The sequence below is a fragment of the Rhinatrema bivittatum genome, chromosome 9 (genome assembly GCF_901001135.1).
Source record: "Rhinatrema bivittatum chromosome 9, aRhiBiv1.1, whole genome shotgun sequence".
In the NCBI taxonomy this organism is placed as follows: domain Eukaryota; kingdom Metazoa; phylum Chordata; class Amphibia; order Gymnophiona; family Rhinatrematidae; genus Rhinatrema; species Rhinatrema bivittatum.
In genome coordinates, this window is record NC_042623.1 from 143,771,084 (window position 1) to 143,794,821 (window position 23,738).

Here is a 23,738-nt window from a genome sequence, read left to right on the forward strand (position 1 = left end):
CTATCAGCAGCAGAAATAAACACAACCAACATAGGACTCTGGATGCACCCAGATGCTCAGTCACTTCTAGTCGTAAACTTCCGTATATTTTGTTTTTAATTTTTATTTTTTTTTAAGGGACACTGTGCCCCTTCAAAGGAACAACTTAAAATATAAGAAATACTGGATCTTAGCAGCTGTTTGCCTGTAAAAAAAAAATCAATTGATATTTTGCTATAACATGAAGACATTTGAAGTTGTGATTTAATCATTTGTGAGGTGTTTGGTTAACTCGGCCTTCAGTCTCAAGTAAAACAGTAATGCTGTTAATTTTACACTAAGACAGTAAATTCAGGATACACTAAAGCAGAAGTGGGCAAACATTATTTTAGGCAAGGCCACAATTGTGGTTCTCGCTAGCACTAACAGGCAGGAGGAAGGGGGGGGGAGAATATCCCCCCCCCCCCCCGGTACGCCATTTAGGGTGCCTATGTGAAATTCAGTCCCAATTCACATTTTACTGTACTATCTCAGAGTCTTTTATTTTCTAAGAGCCTCCATCTTGCACCACAGAGACCCGAGAGAAGTGCAAGGGAAGGAGTACCACACCGATGTCCTGAGCAGCCTGCCCGCCAATTCTCTGGCTCGACCTCAAAGGCTGAAAATGACATGCACGACATCGGTCCATCACAGACTAGCCTGAGTCAAAGCATTGGCAGGCCAGAGACAAAAATCACATTGAGTAAGGAGGGCCAGAAATAAGGGGGAAGAGGCCAGTTTCAGCCCACGGGCTGTAGTTTGCCCAAGCCTGTACTGAAGTTTCCAGGTAAGCACTCCCTTTGCTGGCTTAATATGTGCATCTCCCATTCACCTTCAATAAATGGTGAAAGGTGATCTAGGGAGCATTTTAGGAGCTCAGTTTAATACAGCACTGCCCACTTGCTACAAAAATGCTTGGGTACTTGCCAGCTAATTGTGACTTGGATTGGCCACTGTTGGAAACAGGATACTGGGCTTGATGGACCCTTGGTCTGACCCAGTATGGCATGTTCTTATGTTCATACTAACATTTGGTTTAGGCAATAATGATGGGCCAGGCCGCTGACTCAGGAGTAGTACCATGTACTGCCAGTCAGAGCACCTGGGGTTGAGTCCCAAGCCAGGACACTCCTCCCTGGGCTAGGGATAGGTGAAGGTGATACCTAATTGCCAAACTCCTGGGCCATGTTCCAAAGGAAGTCATGATCTCTGGCCTCTTGCCCAAGGGTAGTACTGTAATTACTAGGCCAATTAAGTTAAAAAGGCATATAACAATATGGAGGAGAAAACCACAGGTAGATGCAAAGATGGGCTTATTTTGTGTCACTGCTCAATGGAGGCTGGATACAATTAAGCTGGAAACCTAGAAGAAACCCACAACTATAAGTGAAACAAATCTACACAATAAAAACAAACAAAAATGGCACTGCTTGATATATATCTCCCTGTTTTAACTGGTAAAAAAAAAAGGCACCCATAGGAAAGAAAGTGGTGCTTGTACTAATACTTCTATAAGTGAATATGAAAGATACATTGAAATATCTCCAAGTTATAAATAATGCACAAGTTACAAACATTTTTCAGTGGAAAAGATGTTGTAGAACAAGAAGTCATATTATGACACCCAAAAGAGGTTGATACACTGGAGTAGCAGTGAAATTGTTCTTCACAGAAATGGAGGTAAGGAATTCAGAAACAACCTGGGATAAGCACATAGGATCTGTCATTAAAAGGAAGAGAAGGTAAAAAAGTTAGATTAAGTGGAATCTCCAGTATCGCAACAGGAAGGAAACCGGGCAGACTACATGGGCCTTGTTGTCTCTGTCTGCCATGTTTCTAATGTCAACAGCATTACCAGAAAGGTTTCCAGAAAGCTAGAGATCAGTTTTTATATTCACCTCAAACAGTGAAGAGGTCCAGGAGAGACTCTAGTTACTCGATTGACACTAGCACCATTCAAAGTACTGAGCTGAACTTCAGAGATATAGAGAGTAACAGAAGATGATTGTAGCCGCGTTTTCACAACTTCTAGTGGACATGTCAGGATCGCACCAACAGTACCCCCACATCTAGAAATAAAAAAAAAAAAAAAAAAATTAGTAACTTCCCATTCTGGAGAATATGTATCACGCTTCACACGTCAGCAGAATGGTTCACACGTCCAGTAAGGAGTTCTCACATTCTAACGTGTCCATTTTTTCCATAATGCATTACATTAGTTCTGTAATAAATACATAATTTACTTTGATAAGTAAATAAGTAAAATATGAAAGTCAAGGAAGGAAACCATTCAAAGAAATGTTAAAATGACCAAATCTTATTAAGTATATAAAGGGGGTCAGTATTCAATGGCATTTAGCCAGATAAGTTATCCAGCTAAATAAGAAGGTTTTGTATCTGGGAACACTTATCTGGCTAGATAGGATGATAAAAAAAAAAAAAGAAGGAGGCATTCTGAGACAGAATATCCAGCTGTCTTAACCTGATAATTTTAAGCATGCTCTGAGGCAGAACTAAAGTTATCTAGCCACAAGGATAATTGAGCTTAACTGGTTATATTCAAAGCAATACAGCCGGTTAAGTAGTTTTAGTGTAAACTCCCCTACCAAAAATAAATAAATAAATAAGTTGCCTTGCCAATACAGGGTTCTCCTTAATCAGCAGGATGAATTAACCATGACACATGGGCAACAACTGTAGGCTTTAACTAAATGGTTGATTCTCCAGGAGGCCAGTGACAACTGATGTTCTTGTATGCCACAATCCTTTCATGAACTTTGAAATTAGAGGACGTATGGAGATTGGCTTACCATCCATTTGCATGTAGTAAACAGCAATGGCACAGAGATATACCTTGACAGACGAGGAGAAGGAAAATTAGTACTGAATATGATCCTTCAGAGCACATGGAAACTGGTTCAGGGAGCCTGCCTAATACCAAGATGAAAACCATTTCCATTTAAAACTATGTGCTCTCCGGGTAGATGGCTTCCTGGCCAAAATCACAATATCCTCAATTTCTTTGGATAGTGACAGAGAGAAGACTATTGAGCATTCAACATTCATGCTGGCAAGTTGTGGCAAGTTGAGGGAAGGAAGGTTCGGATGACATAGAAGACGAGTCAGAGCCAGAGAGGATCCCAGAGAAGTCTGTGGGCAAATTGACATCCTAATAAAATGAGATAACCACACTTGTTTGGGCCTCGCTGAAGCAAGAAGGATAAAGTGTAGGATAGAGCACCTTCTGCAATGTTCTCACTACCAATGGAAGTGGAGGAAAGAGAGCAGATCTGCATCCCATTTGAGCAGAAAAACATTTGCAGTAGATCTAAACCTTCTTTGAAGAATAGAGCAAAAATGTTTTTGACTTTCCTGTGCTCTGATGCAAGTTAATTGACGGGTGATCACAGAGGTCGAACAACCTGTCTGCTTCCCTTTGATCTAGAAACCACGCATGTAAGTGAAACACTCTTCTGAGAAAATACAACAGCATGTTGCAGATCCTGGGAAAATCAGCTGCCTAACTTCCCTTCTCAAATTCTTAGAGATTCCTGACAGAGAGTCCACAACTCTATGCCCCCTTATGGCTCATGAACAGCATCACTACTTGATTGTTAGTTTGTAATATTTTTTCCCCCAAAGATGACGCAAGAAAACTCTCAACGCATTTTAGATGGCTCATAGCTCCAGGATATTGATTTGAAATAGATACTGTTAGTAGATCTTTTGGGATCGGAAGGAGCTGTGTGCCCCACCCTCTGGTGGACACAGCCGTTGCTAGCGTTACCTCTAGTGACAGAAGTTGAAGAGCAACACCTATCTCCAGGACCTTCAGGTCTAGCTGAAGTAGAGACACAGTAACATAGTAAATGACAGCAGAAAAAAAGTCAATTGGTCCATCCAGTCAGTCCATCCAGTTTATTTTATTTATATTTATTTATTTTAAGGTTAGTAACTGCAGCTCCATGCACATTCCCCCCCCCCCCCAATGCCTTTCATTAAAAGTAGTAACAGTTGCTTCATGTAGAATACCCCCATGCCTCTTAAGGGTAGTAAATGCTTCTCTGTGTAGGTCATCCCAGTTAACACAAGTTAACCCTTTTTTTCCCCATTTCTGTTCTTTAGCCACTAGGAATCCTCTGTTTTTATCCCATGCTCTTTTGATTACCATTCTTATCTTCACCATTTCTTCTGCAAGGGCATGTCATACATCTACCACCCTTTCCATGAAGCAGCATTTCCTGATGTTGTTCCTTGCAGGTACGAGCCAACTGATTTATGCTCCTTGCAGCTCAGTCAAAACCCGTCCCTGGAGTTGACTGAGGAACAGGCTAGGAATTGTGGACTCTCTGCTGCCTGGGCCAGTTGAGGGAGCCCTGATGGCATTGATGGGAGCAAGGAGGCGGAGGATAGTACTTCCTTTGGGGAAAGAAAGACTTCTTTGGCCCCAGTCTCCCCAGCCTCATGGATGAGGAGGATGGGTCTGGAGAACTGGCAGAGAGTTGTATGGTGATCCTGCAGTTGGGCCACAGCATCCTTCACCCTGGCTCCTAAGAAATTCTCTCCAGCACATGGTACATCAGCAAGTCATTCCTGTACTTCCAGTCAGAGATCCAAACCCACAGACAATTCATTCTGCGGGCACCTATTCCCAACGTAGAGACTCTCAATGCCATCTCGAAAACATTATAGGTGGCACAGACCTCATATTTTCCACACTCCAGGCCCTTATGCACCAGTGACATTATGGTGTCCTGCTGTTGTTGAGACAGCTGCACAGCCACCTCCTGCACCTGCTTTCAGATGTCCTGCAAATAGTGGCTCATGTAGAGCTGGTAGGTGGCAATGCAGGCAATGCAGGCAATAACCATGGTGTCTTGAAATACCTTCCTCCCTAGAGTGTCCATCACACTAAGGTCCTCCTTGGGGCATCGAGTCCGAGTGTGCTTGGCCCTCTTAAGGGAGAATTCAAAAGACTGCTAGCTGGTGGGGCAGCTGATGCTTATCTAATCCGGCAGCCCTTCTGGACAAGATAAACTCCCTCTGCCTTTTTATTAATGGGAAGCATTGTGAGAGCGTGTTCCCATATCTTCAGCAACTCTTTAAGGATCTCATGTACCAGGACCACTACGATCGCCTTATGATTCCTTATGAGGCTCCACAAAATTGAGGATCTCAAGCATTTTGTGCCTGGCATCCTCCTCCGTCAATAACTGGTAAGGGATGGCCTCTGCCATCACCCTCACAAAACCTGAGAAGGTCAAGTCCTTAGATGGAGACTTCCTTCGCTCCTCTTGTGGAGAAGGGTCTAAAGTATGGCCCTCTGAGCAGGTCTCCAAAATGTCATCCCCCAGGAGTCACAGGGTTCCTCACCCTCACTTTAGGCAACAGGGAATGGGGCCCTAGGTACTTGGCCTAAGTCAAGAGCTGCAAGCACCTCTAAAACTGGACGGGTGGTGGCAGGCCTCTATGGAGCTTCCTCAGAGGAACTGGTGATAACTACCTTTCGGTAGAAGGAGGCCTCGTTATCCCGCTGGGCACCGATGCTGACCTGGGAACTGATGACAGCTAAGTTGATATTGCACCAATGAGCATGTTGAGCTTCTCCAGAAGTGGTACGAGGATAAACTGTACCGGGTCTGGTGCCATAGGTACCACAGGTCCAAATCCCTGCAGCTCCCGGTCCACCGCTAGCTGGACTATGCGCTCCAGCTCCTCCTTGAACGTTGGCGATGCCAAGATAGACTGGGAGGAAAGAAGGTTAGTCAGATCTTCTTCAGACCCTCGAGGTGGATTGGTGTCTGGCATCAAGACCGGTGGAGACTGTTGCAGACTCCCAGCACAATGGAGGATTGGCACTCTTCACCGTGGGGTCACTTTGGGGGCATCGTGGCAAAAGCTGGTGCATCTCCGTACCCAATACCAAGCATCGACAGGGACCAGTGCAGATGCTTCTTCTGCTTACCTCAATGCTCGGCCCAGTCCTTCCCTGGTGCAGAGGCAGTTGAGGAACCAGACATCCTTGAACTGGAGGAGAGCGACAGTGGTTGGTCTCCAGTGCCACTGTCTGCCAGCATCAACTGAACAGATGGTTGTGCCAATGCAGATGGCTCGGACCTCTTCGACGCAAACAGCTTTTCCATCTTATCGAGTCGAAGCAGAAGTCCTTCAGGGTCATCTGGGCGCCTAAGCAGCAACCCCAGATATTATGTGATGCCCCTAGGCAGAGGATACATGTCTCATGTGGATCTGTAATGGACATTGTCCTCAGGCACTGGGGCATCACAGAAACTGGACATAGTACCTTTAATTTCATCCATCTTGGCTAATAAAAGATGATGGCAGCAGGGCGGCGATAGCTGGTGGGCAGCGATGCACCACCACCACCACCACAGGGGAATCAACTGCTAAAGGAAACTTACCCTAAACCGCCAAAAACCCTGATTAGGAGACACTATGGGAGGGCACCAAGAGGGACACTGTGATGGAACAATGAGGAAAAACCCGCAAAAAAAATCTACAAGGCCAAAAAACAGCCAAAGTGAGCTCACTCATACCGCAAGGCTCACAACTCCATGGAAAGAGAGAAACTGGAGAGGGACCCCATGTGGATGCGTGGTATAAGGCATGCTGGGCATGCTCAGTGTATCTAGTCAAAACACCGACATAAGTTTTCGGCATCGGGGCTCCATCTGATGATGTCACCCATGTGCGAGGACTACCATTCTGCTTGTCCTCTGAGAAATTTCTGTACAGAAAGGGGAGTAGATATATGGAAGAGCCTTCCAGTATAGATTGGGGGGGGGGGGAGGGAGGACAGTATCAAAATTCAAGAAAACATGGGATAAACAGGATCTCTGCAGAAGTGATAGGGATTGTAAAACTGATTAGTTGGTGTGGATTGGCACACTAGATGGTCATAACGGTCTTTTTCTGCCATCATACTTTTATGTTACTATGTTCCAGTAACTATTCTCATGCAGTATAGCTTGTGATGTAAGGTTTGCTTTAATTTGAAATTTAATGATAGAAGCAGGTACATGAAGCTAGATTAATTCTCTGCAAAGAGCAGATCCAGAAAAATCAGGCACAATAAAATATATTTTAGCTAAAAAAGTTAAACCGTTAATTTTAATAAATACTTAATTCACTCTGAATCTGCACTACTAGCTCAGAGGAAACTTAATTAATAGATCCACTGCTAATCAGCACTAACCTTGGGATTTTGAGGGGCTCAGAGCAAATCAATTGCAGTGAGGCCCTCAAACACTGAAATTATAGTGGTGGGAATTGGGCTATCATGGTGGTACAAAGTACAAGGCCCAAGGCAGCTCCTTCTTCTCCTCCAAGGATATCCTGCTGTTAATATGACTTTCATACCTCCTCAAAGCATAAAAACAACTTTCAGGCCATAAACACCCATTTCATTCAGCTAGAGAAGTAACTGTTTAACATGCTCCTAATTAGGGAGCATGAGCAGGGCACGTGCACAGTTCAGCAAGACAATGTCCAAGGTAGATTAAATTTTTTCCAGACTTGTTGGGAAAATAGAAATCAGTAGCCTGTGCCTGGCAAGAGAGAGTCTTGGCTCAATTAGAAATAGTTATTACTTTGCACTCATGATCCTGGCAAGCCCTTAATTGGAGATAAAAAGGTTGCAATCTTGTTTACTTTTGGCTGCATACAGCAGTATTTGGTTTTGCAAAGTACAATGAGGAATATAACTTTTGGGAGGCTGAGATTTAGAAGATGTTAAGTAGGAAGAGGGGGAGAAAAGGAAGCAGAGTGTGTTCATCATTTAACTGAAAATCACAGTATTTAACCACTGCCAGATAATTCCATGTAGCCTATTGAGTACAGATCTGAAATAGCTGTGAGAAATAATAATGCAGAAAATATCTTCCCTCAAGGACCATGAGTCTTTTATGCAAATATGCACCATAATGATATGCAAATGAACCACAAACTGAACACATTTTTGGCCTTGTTTAGCTAGCTGCAACTCTTCCATCCTGTGAAAAAAGGTAAAACTCTTTAGAGTATGATCTATTATGAATCCCTAGCAGGTTTGCTTACCCAGGACAGAGATTAGCCAATGTAAAATAAGAGTAGCATGTCAGTGTGGGAGGTTTAGGCATCATTTACTCTTGGCACCATCAGTACTTATTTAATGAATATTCTACTATAAAAATAACGTGAACTCTAATGTTGTGGGCAAGATCCTATAAGGTCATAGACTTTTGTGGGTTAGAATGCAAAATAATTAAAAATGTAAGAAAGAAAATCATCATTTCCAAACAAATGGGGAAAAGGATCTAATAATTTCTATATAATAGTAGTAAAAGCCCATCCAAGGTCAGGGAAATACTGTCTAGTGTAGGAAGTGTGTAACTGAGATGTGGTGTAGTACAAAGTGCAAGCTGAGCTCAGGTGAACTGTATGGTAGTAGAGAGTGGACTGACTATTCAAACAGAGAGGAACACAGCTGGAGAATACAGCCAGAAAGGGGGACAGAGCTCAAATTTCCCTATGTGATAATAGTGGTTAGAACAATACAGTGAGAGAGAGGGGAGGAGCGAGAGAGGCTGAGCTGAAGAATACAGGCAGATCTCAATTCCCAACAGAGAAAGCGTGGGGTGGAACTGGAGAGTGCAGGGAGTGAGGCAGAGCTCAGTTTGCATTCTGGCTATGCAGGTGCGGGGGCAACTTTCCTCTTTATTATACTTAGATAACTTAATGAAACGTAGTTTGGTCAGACATTGTGTCTGGGAAAAAGTTTGAAAAGTATTTTCTGCATCAATAGTAATTAAATTCAGAATAAAATTAGTATGGATAAACATCGAATTTTAGCATGATTATGCTTAGAACAAAAAGGCAATCCAGTTCTGAATAAGAAACATTTGAACTTCCCATATGCATAAAGGTTCTGTATAAATCATATGAAAACAGAAATAGCACCAATTCATCTTTTTATCATAAAGGAGTAGTAGTTGTCTAAAATATCTAAGAACAATGCTTAAGAAAGATTTCATGTTCATCTCTTCCAGATTCTTATCACCCAGTGTGTAAACAGTTGCCATCAATCAATCAGGCCCTTGGACACGCGTTTTCTTTTACCCCTTATTCAGTAAGGGGAGGTAAACACGCGTCCAACTCGCGGCACCTAATAGCGCTCTCAACATGCAAATGCATGTTGATGGCCCTATTAGGTATGCCCACGCGATACAGTAAGTAAAATGTGCAGCCAAGCCGCACATTTTACTTTAAGAAATTAGCGCCTACTCAAAGGTAGGCGCTAATTTCTGCCGGCACCGGGAAAGTGCACAGAAAAGCAGTAAAAACTGCTTCTCTGTGCACCCTCCGACTTAATATCATGGCGATATTAAGTCGGAGGTCCCGAGGAGTAAAAAAAAAAAAAAAAGTTTAAAAAAGAAAAAAGAAAAAAAAAGAATTAAAACGGGCCCGCGGCTGTCGGGCCGAAAACCGGACGCTCAATTTTGCCGGCGTCCAGTTTCCGAGCCCGTGGCTGTCAGCGGGCTTGAGAACAGACACCGGCAAAATTGAGCGTCGGCTGTCAAACCCGCTGACAGCCACCGCTCCGGACTAAAAGGAGGCGCTATGGACGCGCTAGTGTCCCTAGCGCCTCCTTTTGCCTGTTTCTACCGCACCACCTAATTTGAATACTGAATCGCGCGCACCGGCGACTGGCCGGTGCATGCGCCGGGAGAGCGGGCGTTTGTCCGCTCTCCTGCGGACTTTACTTAAATCGGCCTGTAAGAGAGGAAACATATGCAAGTACTTCCGTATCTGCTAAAAGATGACAGGCAGTAAGGAATATCTAATAAATGTGTGCAGTACACCAGAACAACAGGAATGAAATGGATGTCCAAAATGCAAACGTTGGAAAGTGTGCTGTAACAGAAGGGGCTCAAGAGACTAGAAATTATAAAATGCAAAAATTAAATACAATTTCTTAATAATTGGTACAGGGACATTTAAAGGGCAAAATGAGTATCTAGATTTACTAAATTTAAAAAGCAAAACAAAAAAAAAAAAAAAAAAGAGAAATCTCTACTTACCTGATAATTCCATTTTCCTTAACGTAGACAGATGGCTCAGAACCAGTGATTTATGCTCCCCTGCCAGCAGATGGAGATGGAACGTACTGACGTCACAGTATATATACTCCTGCAGTGACATCAGTCTGCCAGTATTCTCTTCAAAAGCAACTGTGGACAGAATAGCAAAAATCTTGATTAAAAAACAATCATTTCAATACTCAATCAACATGAAACACTGAGCTCGGACAATAAGCACATTAACACTAGTCTAGGGACTGGATGAACACTTACCAGTAATTCCTTGGAGCACGTAGCCACACAAGAGGACTATTAACACAATCATTCAGCAACCAAGGGCAGGAAACTGAGTCTGTCTACACTAAGGAAAATGAAATATCAGGCAAGTAGTAATTTCTCCTTTCCTAGCATGTAGACAGTTGGACTCAGAACCAGTGGGATGTACCCAAGTTACTCCCGAACAGTCCAGTCAACACTGCATGTGCAAGGGCTGCGTCCTCCCAGGCCTGCACATCCAGAGGATAATACCTGGAAAAGGTGTGTATGGAAGACCACATTGCAGCTCGGCAAATGTCGATGGAAGACAACAATCTAACCTTTGCCCATGACACTGCCTGAGCCCTAGTGGAATGAGCCCTAACCCGAGTAGGCAATGGCTTTTCATCATCCACACATGTGGCCTTGACCACCTCCTTAATCCAGCGAGATATTGTAGCCCGTGAAGCTGGTTTGACCTGTTTTCCTCCACCATGAAGGACAAACAGACAATCCGTCTTGCAACAGGCGATAATCTTTCCATACCTCCTTCCTTATCCAAAGATGGCAAGGAAATGAACTGATTCAAGTGAAAATCCGAGACCACTTTAGGCAAGAATGAAGGAACAGTACGCAGCTGCATGGCTCCTGGAGTCACCCGAAGGAACAGCTCCCAGCAAGACAAGGCCTGCAAGCTCAGAAATTTGACACGCAGAACATATCGCCATCAGAAATACTGTTTTCAAAGTCGATAACCACAAGGAAAGGCTATGCAGCGGTCGAAATGTAGGATCCGCCAAGAAATGCAAAACCAGGTTAAGACTCCACAAGAGAGCCAGTAACTGCAAGAGAGGATCAAGATCTTCATCCTCTCTTGCAGTTACTGGCTCTCTTGTGGAGTCTTAACCTGGTTTTGCATCACAATGAGACAACAAGGTTTCACATTCACCTGGCCCCTGAAACAGGCAAGAGCCACAACATGTATCTTCAAGGAATTAAGGGCCAACCCTTTATTTAACTCATATTGCAAAAAATCCAAATTGAACGGGCTCTTAACTGAATGAGAAAGAACACCCTCGATCCTCACACCAAACCTCAAACACTCGCCAAACCCGCACATAGGCTAATGAAGTAGAGAACATTCGAGCTCATAGCAAGGTGACAATCACCACAGAATCATGCTTCAACAAGTGAACCCTCTCACGGGCCATAACGTAAGACAAAATAGAGTCGAATCCTCGTGAAGGACAGGCCCCTGCTACAACTGATTCTTGTGTGGTAGAAGACAAAGGGGGGGGGGGGGGCTCTCTACAGGAGTCTTTGCAGACCTACATCCCATGGTCTTCTGGGCCAATCTGGTGCCACCAGGAGCACCAACCCCATATGGCCTTCGATCCTGCAAATTATTCTTGCCAATGTGGGCCACGGGAGAAAGGAATACAGCAGCTCGTCTTCCACCAGACCTGCCCAACAGCACTGATACCCAAGAATCTCTAATCTCTCCTGCAACTGAAGAAACAAGGAACCTTCACATTGTGAAAAGTCACCAGCATGTCTAGGAACAAAAGGCCCAGCAATCCACTATGAGCTGAAATGCCTCACCCGACAATACCTATTCTCATGGGTCCAGACTCTCCCTGCTGAAAAAGTCTGCTCTTATATGGTCTCTTCCTGCAATGTGAGAGGCCGAGATCTCCTGGAGATGCCCTTCCACCCATTCCATAAGTTGCTCTATTTCCAGCCACACTTGCCAGCTCTTGGTCCTCCCTCCGATTGATGTAAGCCACCATCATTGTGTTGTCAGACATTGTTCTGCAGTCTGCCTGCTTTTGTCGAACCAAACAACCAGGTACTCCAATAACTGAGATGGTTAAAGACTGCTTTTGGCTAAGTTCACCAGTCAACCGAGCTCCTGCAACAGGGAGATCACCTTGCAGGTCACCAGGCATCTCCCTTTCCAGGGACTTGGCTTGAAACAGCCAGTCGTCCAAATAAGGGTGTACTAGGATTCCATCCTCTCTCAGCTCTGCCACCACTACCACCATAACCTTGGAAAAAGTTCTGGGAGCGGTGGCTAAACCAAAAGATAGTGCCCAAAACTGATAATGGCGCCCCAACACCAAAAAACACAGAAAACGGTGTTACAATCTGATGGGGAGGTAAGCTGTGGACAGAATCAAGGAGGTCAGAAATTCCCCCCGACTGCAAGGCCATTATCACTGAATGCAATGTTTCCATGCAAAAATGAGTCACTCACAAATGACTGTTGACTCCTTTGAGATCCAGCCTAGACTATTCAAACACAGATGCAACCATCGCAGACTGGTCCAACATCACAAACTCTGTAGCCAACAAAATTTGCCCCATAACTGCTAAAGAAATTAATCCTGCCCGCAAAAACAAAAAACCCTGGTTCTCGCCTGAACTAAAGAAACTAACAAGAGCTAAGACAAAAAAAGAACATAAGTGGCGGAAAGACCCCTCCCCAAACTCATTTACTGCCTACAAAACCTCCATGCACAGCTACAGGACTAGCATACTACGCACAAAAAGAGACTTCTACTCCCGCAAAATACACAATTTCCACTTCGACGCTAAGGCCCTATTCTCATTTGTTTCAGACCTTATAAAATCCAACCCCCCCATTCATCCCCGATAACTAAGCCCAAACAAAATCCATTGAACTTGCAACCTTCTTCCAAAACAAAATTGCTAACCTCCTAGCCAGTCTCACTTCCACTAACAACCCCACCATACCCCCCCCCCCTACTCCTCCAACCTCAACCAGAGAGCCAATTTTGATACCTTTGAACTCACTTCATCCCTTGAAATCAAATCCATTCTCAAGAACATGAAACCCTCATCCCATCCCTCGGACCACATCCCAACAAAATTACTGCTAACCATTCCTAACACCATCTCTAAGGCTTTGGCCAAAATTATAAACTGCTCCCTGTCTGAAGGAACAGTCCCGGACCCTCTGAAACTTGCCACTGTCAAACCACTACTGATCCAGAAGACCCCTCCAACTTCCGCCCCATCTCTAATCTGCCATTTATCGCCAAACTCTTGGAGAGACTAGTCAACTCCCAACTCTCCGACTACCTAGAAGATCATAACATTCTCTGCCCCATTCAGTTTAGCTTCTGTAAATCTCTAAACACAGAATCTCTTCTAATCTCACTCGTGGACTCACTTCTCACAGGATTAGACAAAGGACAACCTTATCTACTGGCTCTTCTGGATATCTCATCCAGCATTCGATACCGTAAATCACTCTACTCTCCTAAATCACCTCTCAGACATAGGTATCTCAGGAACAGTCCTCAGATGGTTTGAGTCCTTCCTCAGCAATAGATATTACAAGGTCAGAATAAGCAATAAAGAATTTCCCCTCATCGGTGCAACTCTAGGAGTACCCCAAGGCTCCTCCCTTTCCCCCACCCTCTAATATCTACCTCCTACCCCTCTGCCAGCTCCTCGCTAATCTAAATCTAAGTCATTTCACATACGCCGATGATGTAAAGATCCTGATTCCCATAACAGAATCCCTGCCCAAAACCCTCAAGTTCTGGGACAGCTGCCTTCACTTCATCAACCTCCTCCTCTCCAGTCTCAATCTCGTCCTCAACATGCCAAGACTGAACTACTCCTCATCTCTTCAGACTATAACCACCTTTCCCTCCCTGACTCTGCTCCTGCCATAGCCACCCAAGCAAGAGACCTTGGCATAGTACTGGATAACAGACTAAACCTAAAAAAAATTTGTTAACACCACAAAGGACTGCTGCTACAAATTCTGAAAAGACTTAGACCACTCTTTCACTTCCATGACTTCTGGACAGTTCTCCAAGCTACCCTTTTCTCTAAAATAAGACTACTGCAATTGTCTCCTGCTAGGCCTCCCCGCAGATGCTACACAATGCCGCCACCAGAATCCTAACCAACTCTAGCCGAGGAGACCACATCACTCCCATCCTCAGGAATCTCCATTGGCTTCCTATCAGCTTTAGAATCCTTCATAAATCTCTCATTATCAATCACAAAACTATCCACAATCGACACTCGCTCAAGCTAAAAATCCCACTACGACTCCACACCTCAAAAAGACCAATTAGAACCGCATATATAGGAACCCTTCACGTTCCCCCTCTCAAATCCTTTCTTCACACCGCCACTAGGGAACGCGCCTTCTCCATAGCTGGGCCATCCCTTTGGAACACATTGCCCCAAGACCTTCGACAGGAACACTGCCCAACGACCTTTAAAACAAAATTAAAGACTTGGCTGTTCAAACAAGCCTATCCTTAACCTAACAAGCCTGCTCTGTAACCATTCAAATCGGTAACGTTATTTCCTCATTCTATATTGTATATTGTGTTACACTTATTTATATTGTATATTCTATGGTTACAACGGGTACTCTTCATCTGTCCCTCTCACTTTTGGGAAGTTTCTTATCTTATAATTTTACTCAACAGCGCCGCTCTCCCTATATTGCGTTTCACATAGCTGTAGTGTATACCACAATAAGTATCTCTTGTTTCTTTTATTACTACTTCTTCCATCTCTGTTTCATTCCTTACTATTTCATCCACTTCATTCTCATTACCATTGTTAAATTATGTATTTATAGTGTTACCCAACCGTGCCGTGCCATATTTATTTGGTATTTTATTGTGTATATTCTATGACTATTACCCTGTTTCTCCGAAAATAAGACAGTGTCTTATATTAATTTTTGCTACCAAAGATGCACTAGGCCTTATTTTCAGGGGATGTCTTATTTTTCCATGAAGAAGAATTCACATACCGGTATATTGTTGAACAAAAAAATGAACTCGCTCCTCGAGGGCCTGCTCTCCCTGCCTCGGTGCCTGTATTCAACTACTTCTGCCTGCTGGGATCATTTTTAACTTGCTTCCCTTTCTCCATTGGGAAAAACTGAAAGGTGGAGGCTGCTGCTGACTCAAACCTAGAAAATGACCACTGATGTTACTGAATCCTGAGAGAACGGGGCATTGAGCACATTGTCCATTTCCATCCATTCATTTGTTGATCTTTGAGAGAATGCAGAAGAAAGGAAACTCAGACTAATCTGATTAATTTGATTCCTTCCTTCTTATAGCAATTTGTATGAGATTTTATTAATCTAGATGTCCAATTATATCACCAATATATAGGGCAGTTGCTGAACAAAACAAAACAAAGCTTGCATTCTCTTCCCTTTTGGGCTTGCGTGCTCACAGAATCACAGATTGACTGAAAAAGAAGAGTGACGCTCTTTATACAGTAATTTTAAAAAATGCAAGCTGCGTCTAAGGTAAGAAGCGTCCGTGAAGCGTTAGGCCCGTGCAACCCATTTAACTGTATAGAGCGCTATACAGTATCCTGGGTGCGCTGGCCTAACGCTTCACGGCACGCTGGTACCGGTATCTGTCATTTCAAATGACATTTGAAATGACAGGTACCAGGAAGTGGACGGTTCTCCTACGCTTGAGATTGCCAGTCCTCTCTCCTCTCCTCCCGAAGCAAGCAAAGAAAGCGGAAAAAAAAAAAAAGTTGCAAGAGAGAGAGGGGAGAGAGGACGGGCAATCCTACGCTCGGGACTGCCAGTCCTCTCCCCTCCTCCCGAAGCAAGGTGCGAAAAGCAGCCTTGCTCCGGGAGGAGGGGAGAGGACTGGCAGTGTAAAGCAACGAAGTGACTTACTTTTTTCACAGCCCTCCTCCGGAGACGGACATCGACGGATCGCGGCTCCCCTGCCTCCCGAAGGCGAAGATGGATGCCTGCACGGGCAAAAGCGGCCCCTGTGCGTGCGATTGGGCCGCTCAATGCGTGACATCACGACATTTGGCGTCACGGCATGTGACGTCACGCATTGAGCGGCCCAATCGCACGCACAGGGGCCGCTTTTGCCCGTGCAGGCATCCATCTTCGCCTTCGGGAGGCAGGGGAGCCGCGATCCGTCGATGTCCGTCTCCGGAGGAGGGCTGTGAAAAAAGTAAGTCACTTCGTTGCTTTACACTGCCAGTCCTCTCCCCTCCTCCCGGAGCAAGGCTGCTTTTCGCGCCTTGCTTCGGGAGGAGGGGAGAGGACTGGCATTCCCGAGCGTAGGATTGCCCGTCCTCTCTCCCTTGCAACTTTTTTTTTTCGCTTTTTCGATTTTTTTGCGCTTTTGTTGCTTCGGTAGGAGGGGAGAGGACTGGGGCTGCCCCGGAGACCAGCACCCATGGACGTGGCCAGGGCAGGTGAGCGGGGGCTGGGGGAAAGTTTTCCGCCTACCCTTACCCCTGCCTCTAACGCAGGGGTAAGGGTAGATGGTAAGTTAGCAGGTTAAACGCGCGGCAAAACGGCAGGGGCGTGCATTACTGTATGGGAGGGAATACCGTAGCTAATTCGATCGTTTACATGAATTATGTGCTAGGTCTTATTTTCGGGGGAGGTCTTATATTTAGCAATTTGGCAAAACCTCTACGAGGTCTTATTTTCGGGGAAACACGGTACCTGTTTCATTCATCTGTTCCTATTTACTGTTGTGAACCTAAATGCTTCTGCTCTCATTAATCTTTCGCCTGCCTCTAAGTTCCTGTAACCCTCGCCCATTGCAACTTACTTCCTCTATTAATTCTATCAGCAACTCTTTAGCTAGGATGACTGTTAATGTTAATTTCCCATGTTTCATGTAAGCCGATGTGATATGACTTGTGTCATGAACGCCGGCATAGAAAAGAATTAAATAAATTAATTAATTACAGGAGCCCTTCTTGGACACAACGAAATAAATGGAATATTGCCTCGTACTTTGAGATATAGGTACTGGAACCAAAGCCCTCAGACTAAAGAGCCTTCTTCTATGGGGAGTGGTAGGAAGACACCATGAACATGTCTCGAGGAACAGTGCGAAATTCCAGCACATATCCTTCTCATATCACCTCCAGGACCCTCTGATCCCATGTGATTTCGACCCACCTCTTTTTTTTTTTTTTTTTTAACACATCAGAGGCATCCCTATCTCCTGTTCCCGAGGGAGGGTTGGCAAATCTTCATTGTGACGCTCAGGAAGCCTCACTACCCGAGCCAGTGCCTCGCTTGGGCTGTCTGAGATGAAAAGGATGAGACCTGCCGAAAGGCCGAATCCTCTGAACATTCAGCCCTCTATAGGGACAAAACCGCCTGGAACCCTTGAGACGAAGACTCATACCAGAGGGGCATGGTAACTGCTTCTTACCCTCCGGCAACCGGGGAACTGGGGATTCATCCCACTTAATGGCCAGTTTCTGCAATTTCATAAGATTAGCTTTGGAGGTCACGTTGGCTGACCAATTTTGCAGCCGTAACTGAATATGGACCAAATCGCAGCCTGCATCTGCTAAAAAGGCGACGGCAGCAGGTTTCATAACCACTCGAATTCACTCCAGAATCAACCTCCTGAGAGAGAAGCAGGCAACAGCAAGCTATCTGCAATGTTATTGCCACTGCTTTAAATGCTTGCTTAAGGATGCTTCAATCCTCCTATCATGCTCATCCTTCAAGGCTGCTCCTCCCTCCACTGGCATAGTCGTCCATTTAGAAATGGCACAGACAAGCGCATCCACTTTCAGAAAATGCGGATGCTCTCTCATCACTGGATAGAGGGGGGGGGGGGGTACAGGCCTTCCAATGCCCGACCTCTTTTGAAATTTGCCTCCGGGGTATCCCATTAGAGATCAATCAATTCTTGAATGGCTTCTATAACAAGTAAAAAACAAGGGGCTTTATGCAAGGAAACCAAAATGGGATTTTTCTTTGGCTCAGACATGGAATCTGCCCCGGGCACTTCCGGCATCTGCAAGGTCTGGGAAATTAGGGCTGGCAGTTCATCTCTATGATAAACACAACATAGTCCTATATGGTTCCAGTCCTGGAGGAGTTTCCCCCATCTTCCAGAGAGTCGGGAACTGCCTCATCAGTGCCATCCAGATTCCTGACGGGAATACCGGCAGCTAACCGAGGTGTGCTTCAGCACTTAAACACAGTATCAGAAGAGGAAGAGGGCACTGCCTGAGGATCTGACTGACAGGACTGTGCCTAAAGAAAGGATTGCGATCTTTGAAAAAAAAAAAAAGTCTACCCAAGAAAAGGCAGAAGGATCCATGCCAAAACCACAATGCTGTAAAATGCTGACCAGTGAACACCTAAGGTCAGACAGAATGAGCCAGAAGCCCACGAACCCAGTATGTAGAAGTCTGAGTGGGCGAAGGAGAGCTCCAACTGTCAGAAAATGGAAGAAAGAGAAAGGTACTTAGGTTTCTTAGTCACCAGTGCCATTAGTCAGTACAGTTAACAGGCACCTGAAAATGTGCATCCAGCCGATGTACGCAGAAAAAATGTAATTGCACAAGATTTATGCGCCCCAAGACTCTGCACCGCAAAACGTAAGTGCACAATCACTGTGCCAAATCTGGGTACACATCCGATACATGTTAGAATGAACAGACAGGCCGAGTGCCCAAAAGAAACTGGGCGCACAATTTGGACACATAGGTGGGCACACTTGCACACAGACAGTCCTGTAGAGGGCAGCTGAACATGCAGAAAAGCACGTAAACACACTGCCGCGGCCTACCACCTCACAGAAGCGGGCATGAATGTCGGAATGGCGTGTCGAGCATGGAGACCGATGTAAGTCCTGCACAACCCCTCTACTCTGACTTTTTTTTTTTTTAAACTTATCTGAGCTCAGCCCTTCCCAGCTGTGTACAGAGACTGTCTCCGGCTGTTGGCGCGGGGGAGGGGAGAGCATATGCCGTCACCACCGCACTCTGCTTCCGGGACCCCACCCACTGCCTTTCAGCTGTTCAAACATCTAAGTCCTCGCTGGCTGAAAAAAACAGCTACCGGACCAAGGCACTCATCTGAGGGACCACAGAAACCATCTCAGGAATTCTCATCTGGGGGAGGGACCATTTGGTATCCCCAGTAGGGAGATGCACATCCACCCTCTGCTGGAGATGGAGAATACTGGCAGGCTGTCATCTCTGCAGGAGTATATATACTGTGACATCAGTTTACTCCGTCTCCATCTACTGGTAGAGGTGCATAACCCACTGGTCCTGAGTCCATCTGTCTACATGCCGGGGGGGGGGGGGGGGGGGGGAGGATTTAAATCACAGTAGGGATGTTACATTTTTAATGGTGAAACAGCAAGTAAAGACCATTTAGTTTCCCGTTAACCATTTAAAACTTCCCACACTATTGTGGTGAACTGTGAACCCGTTCAAGTTGGTCTATGGCGGACTTTCAGGTCTCCCTTTCTCATAGTGTTGTATGACTCCTCACATTGCATCAGGCTGCCTGCCTGGGGAGCACATGGGCACATTGGGATTGGGGGGGGAGAAAGAGTCCCCCTGCCCCTCCCCAACTATACAGCTGCAGGAAGCTCAATTTAAATATTTCAATGGTTAATTATATGATATATACATTCTTACAACATGGACAATTACTACTTTAGTCTATAAACTCACACATATAGTTTTGTTTGTGGAGCAGTCACCACACAGAGCACACACCCAGATGATTTGCAATCAATCATTTTCATTCTGCCTCTAGCAAATATATTTTACAATAATAACGCGTCTCCTGTCATTGTACTAATTACATTACAGATTTATTCAATGCCAAACACTTTCATCACAGTAAATTCACAACAATCTCTGCAAGTCCTCTAAAATTGCTCCAATAACATTTCTATCACTGGTGTCCCTAGAAGTACAAACTGCATTTGTTTCAATTTCAATGTTCTGCTTTAAGATGGCATAAATATATAACCCAACACCTGCAATCTTAGGAGTCACAGAAAATTTACCAACATGAACAGTTTGTCTGTGTGCACATCATACATGCCCTAACCAAAATAAAGATGGCCTACAAATGCATGTAGTATATACACACAAAGGTGTGGAAAAAAAAAAAAAAAAAGCCTTAAGCACCAGAAAAGTTTTCTTTTCTTAAAACTGTCTTACTGAGGAGGGTAGTTATCTTGCTTATTTTTTATGTCCTCTATTTTTTTCCTTTATTTTTGTCTACTTTATCTTTCTATATAAAATAAACTTCTGTTAAAAAAAAAAAAATAGACAAGCACTAAATAGTAATACAACCTAGGGATGGGTGGCGGAGAATTTGATTATCTTAGGGTAGCCAAACAGGTGGCTAAAGTGATGGCAAAAGCCAGAAAGATGCTAGGCTGTATAAGGAGAGGAATAGTCAGCAGAAAAAAAGGGAGGAGATATCGCATCTGTATAGGTCCCTGGTGAGACCTCACTTGAAATACTGTGCACAATTCTGGAGACTGCACCTTCAAACAGATATAAACAGGATGGAGCTGGTCCAGAGGGTGGCTACTATAAAGGCCAGTAGTCTTCGTGCTAAAGCACATGGGGGATAAACTTAAAGATATAAGCATGTATATCCTAGAGGAAAGAGGAGATAGGTGAGATATGACAGAAACATTTAAATATCTCAAAGGTTTCCATGCACAGGAGAGCCTTTTTCAATGGAAAGGAGGCTCTAAAAGGAGGGGTTATGAGATGAGGTTGAAAGGGGGTAGACTCATGAGTAAGAGGGTAGTGGGTCTATGGAACAGCCTCCTAGTGGAAGTGGTGGTGACAAGAATAGTACCAGAATTCAAGAAAGCATGGGATAAAAACAGGAGATCTCTAAGGAAGTGATAAGAATTATATTGGTGAATTAATTAGGTGGATGGGCAGGCTAGATGGGCCATATGGTCTTTTTCTGCCATCATGTTTCGGTCTGTCTGGGCAGGTGTGAAGTTTGTGGGTATTTCTACCCATGGATTTTTCACCAGTTCTCAAAAAGTAAGTATGAGTATACCTTTGTTTTGCAAGCTGTCTAAAGGAAATAAATATCTACAGATTTTGACAGCATTTACTTTTTCCAGCCAGAATTGCCCTACCATGCCCTGAGAATACCTCCACAAAATGCAGGCAAACGTAGGTATAGTGTGGGACACATAGGTGGGCAATGTACATACAGCCCTTTTACCTGAATGGTGTTTGAAAATTGCCCTCTATGTGCATATACGTACCTACAGGGCAAGATAAGGAAGATATGATAGGTCTTTGCAATATTTAAATGTCTCTAACTATGAACCAAACATGTTAAGAGCAAGACGGGGGAGGAAGTCCATACGGTGCTCTTTTTTTTAATTTAGGATTTTCTCTACACCTCAGTTCAGGTTGCTACTTTCTACTCTTTCCAAGCCGCCTCATTCGTGGAGCCCAGCAGCAAAGGGGGCTGCCACATATTGCAAATTTTAACTGTCCAGGAATTTTCCCCACCCTAGAAAAAAAGACTGACGTATTGGAATCTATGTATATCACTGGGCTATAAAGCTACTGCATGGCATCCTAGTGAGGTCCTTCCTGGCGAAACAGGACATGGCCGTGTCGGGAGACTTTAATGCTTAAAGATTCTGTAACCGATACAGTGATAAATATCAGCATGAAACAAAGATGTTATTTTGAACTTGACAGTTGGATCTCCTATGATTGCACCGTATCATCAAAAAGACTACATCGGGATCTAAATTATTTCCTCACATTTCTTTGTTTACATTAACTTAAAGAACACACAAATGTGTTCATGGCACACTGTTTTCTATTTAAGTTGATTTTTCACAAAAAAAACTTCAGGATTATGCTTGGCTAGGGAAAAAAAGTGGCAAAAATAATACACAGTTAGCAGAAACTTAAACCTCATTACAAAATCAGTCTAAACACATGATTTGCTGCAGTCCAGTCCTAAGTTATGTATGAAGAAGAGACCTAACCTAACAATAAAGCCATAGAAAAATGTGATTCAGTAGCAACATTAATATCAATTCTGATATGGAGTGGGGAAAAATTATATTAAGTCCTTGAAAGCTATGGCAACTCTCATGAACACTGTTTCCTTTCTATATATCCCCTGGTTTCTTGCTGTAAAATTTCATAGAGTGCAGTCTTCAACCTTGCCCAGACCTAGAATTTGTGTTTATGGAATTTCAGCACAGATTTCTAAACGCTGGGCCAACAAGCTCCCATGAGCTAAATTTGGAAATGTCACTTGTGGTTGTTTGCACACAAACTTTTCACTTCTTTAGGGCTAAGAAATTATGGGCCCGATTACTAAGGCTTTTCTCCCATTCTGTGACCATGAGAACAATGCTTAGTAATAACTGAAATTATGAAAAAAAAAAGATAGAAGTAACAGCCCGAACAAACTGAATGCTGAAGGCCAAACCTTCAATGATTATAAACAATTTAGTCAGGCTCCTAGCTGTCCTTGGTCAGAGCGACATTCTTATAAAGTGCCTTAAACTCTGTCAGAGAGGTCCTGAGGATGGTTCAATGTTTTAGATTATCCAGGCAGGCCTTCCCAAACTTTTACCAATGTTACCCCAATTTGAGCACTTGAAACTTCACATAAGCCCAGATGATGACCAAAACCACATGAGCAGGGGATCACTGCCCAGTCTCACCTCCTACTCTCTAACTTTTCTCACATTCCCCCAGTAAATATTCTTTCATGATCCCTCTCTCTCTCCACAGCCAATCCTTCTCCAACTGATCCAAACCTCAAATCCCTTCTGCATCTGATCCCTCCCTAAACATCACTCTGGGCAAAGGCCAGGGGCAACATTTTCCTCTGGGTCCCAGACCAATAGTGGATGACAACTGGTGAAAAAAGGTATACTGATAACAGGGGCAATACTTTTCTTTTGGGTAGATTTAGCAATGGGTAAGAAGAAAGGAGTCAAGGCAATCTTTACCAGTAAGTACATGCATGATCAGTCCTCCACAACACTCAAGGCAGGTCCTGAAACCAACGCTGATCTGCAAGTGGCAGCAGCAATAATAATTAAGTTAGCATGGGAGCAAACTCACAGGCCCAGCAGCAGCTTCAATCCATCCTCAAGTAGGGCTGTTACCACAGAAACTCATTCAAGGGTGGGGCCACTGAGCACGTGCTGGCTTGCAGACCCATGCTGCCTACTACTAATGCTACTTCTGAAGCCTGACAAGCACAGAGGCACTTATGACCCCATCTGAAGTCCCAACCAACAGTTTGGGAAACCCTAATCTAGTCTGCTCAGGCAGTGCTCTCTTTGTAGCAAGCTACCATTTTATATAATACTCCTGAGTAAAAGTTGTATCATTAAGAGCTACAGTTCAGTTGTAAAAGACAACTAATTGTGACATCAACTGTCTGTGGTTATCCCAGGAACGAGTAGTGTGATGTCTGGAGAGGAAAATCCAAGAAGATAATGCTGAAAACAGAGAAGCTGGGTGTCTTCCTCCTATGCCAGCCATTATTCCTGCTGGTCAAGCTTTTAGGTGATGGTGGCC

The 23,738-nt window shown here is 44.3% G+C and overlaps 1 protein-coding gene across 2 annotated transcripts in view; it reads right to left on the minus strand.

Annotated features, from left to right (window-relative positions):
- Positions 1 to 23,738, minus strand: part of SLC25A36 (solute carrier family 25 member 36) — a 178,214-nt gene that overhangs the window by 119,224 nt on the left and 35,252 nt on the right. For both annotated transcript variants that reach the window (XM_029615153.1, XM_029615152.1), the window contains one exon: positions 1,917 to 2,087. In XM_029615153.1, coding sequence (XP_029471013.1) covers positions 1,917 to 2,087 — 171 coding nt within the window. The remainder of the gene's footprint in view (positions 1 to 1,916; positions 2,088 to 23,738) is intronic.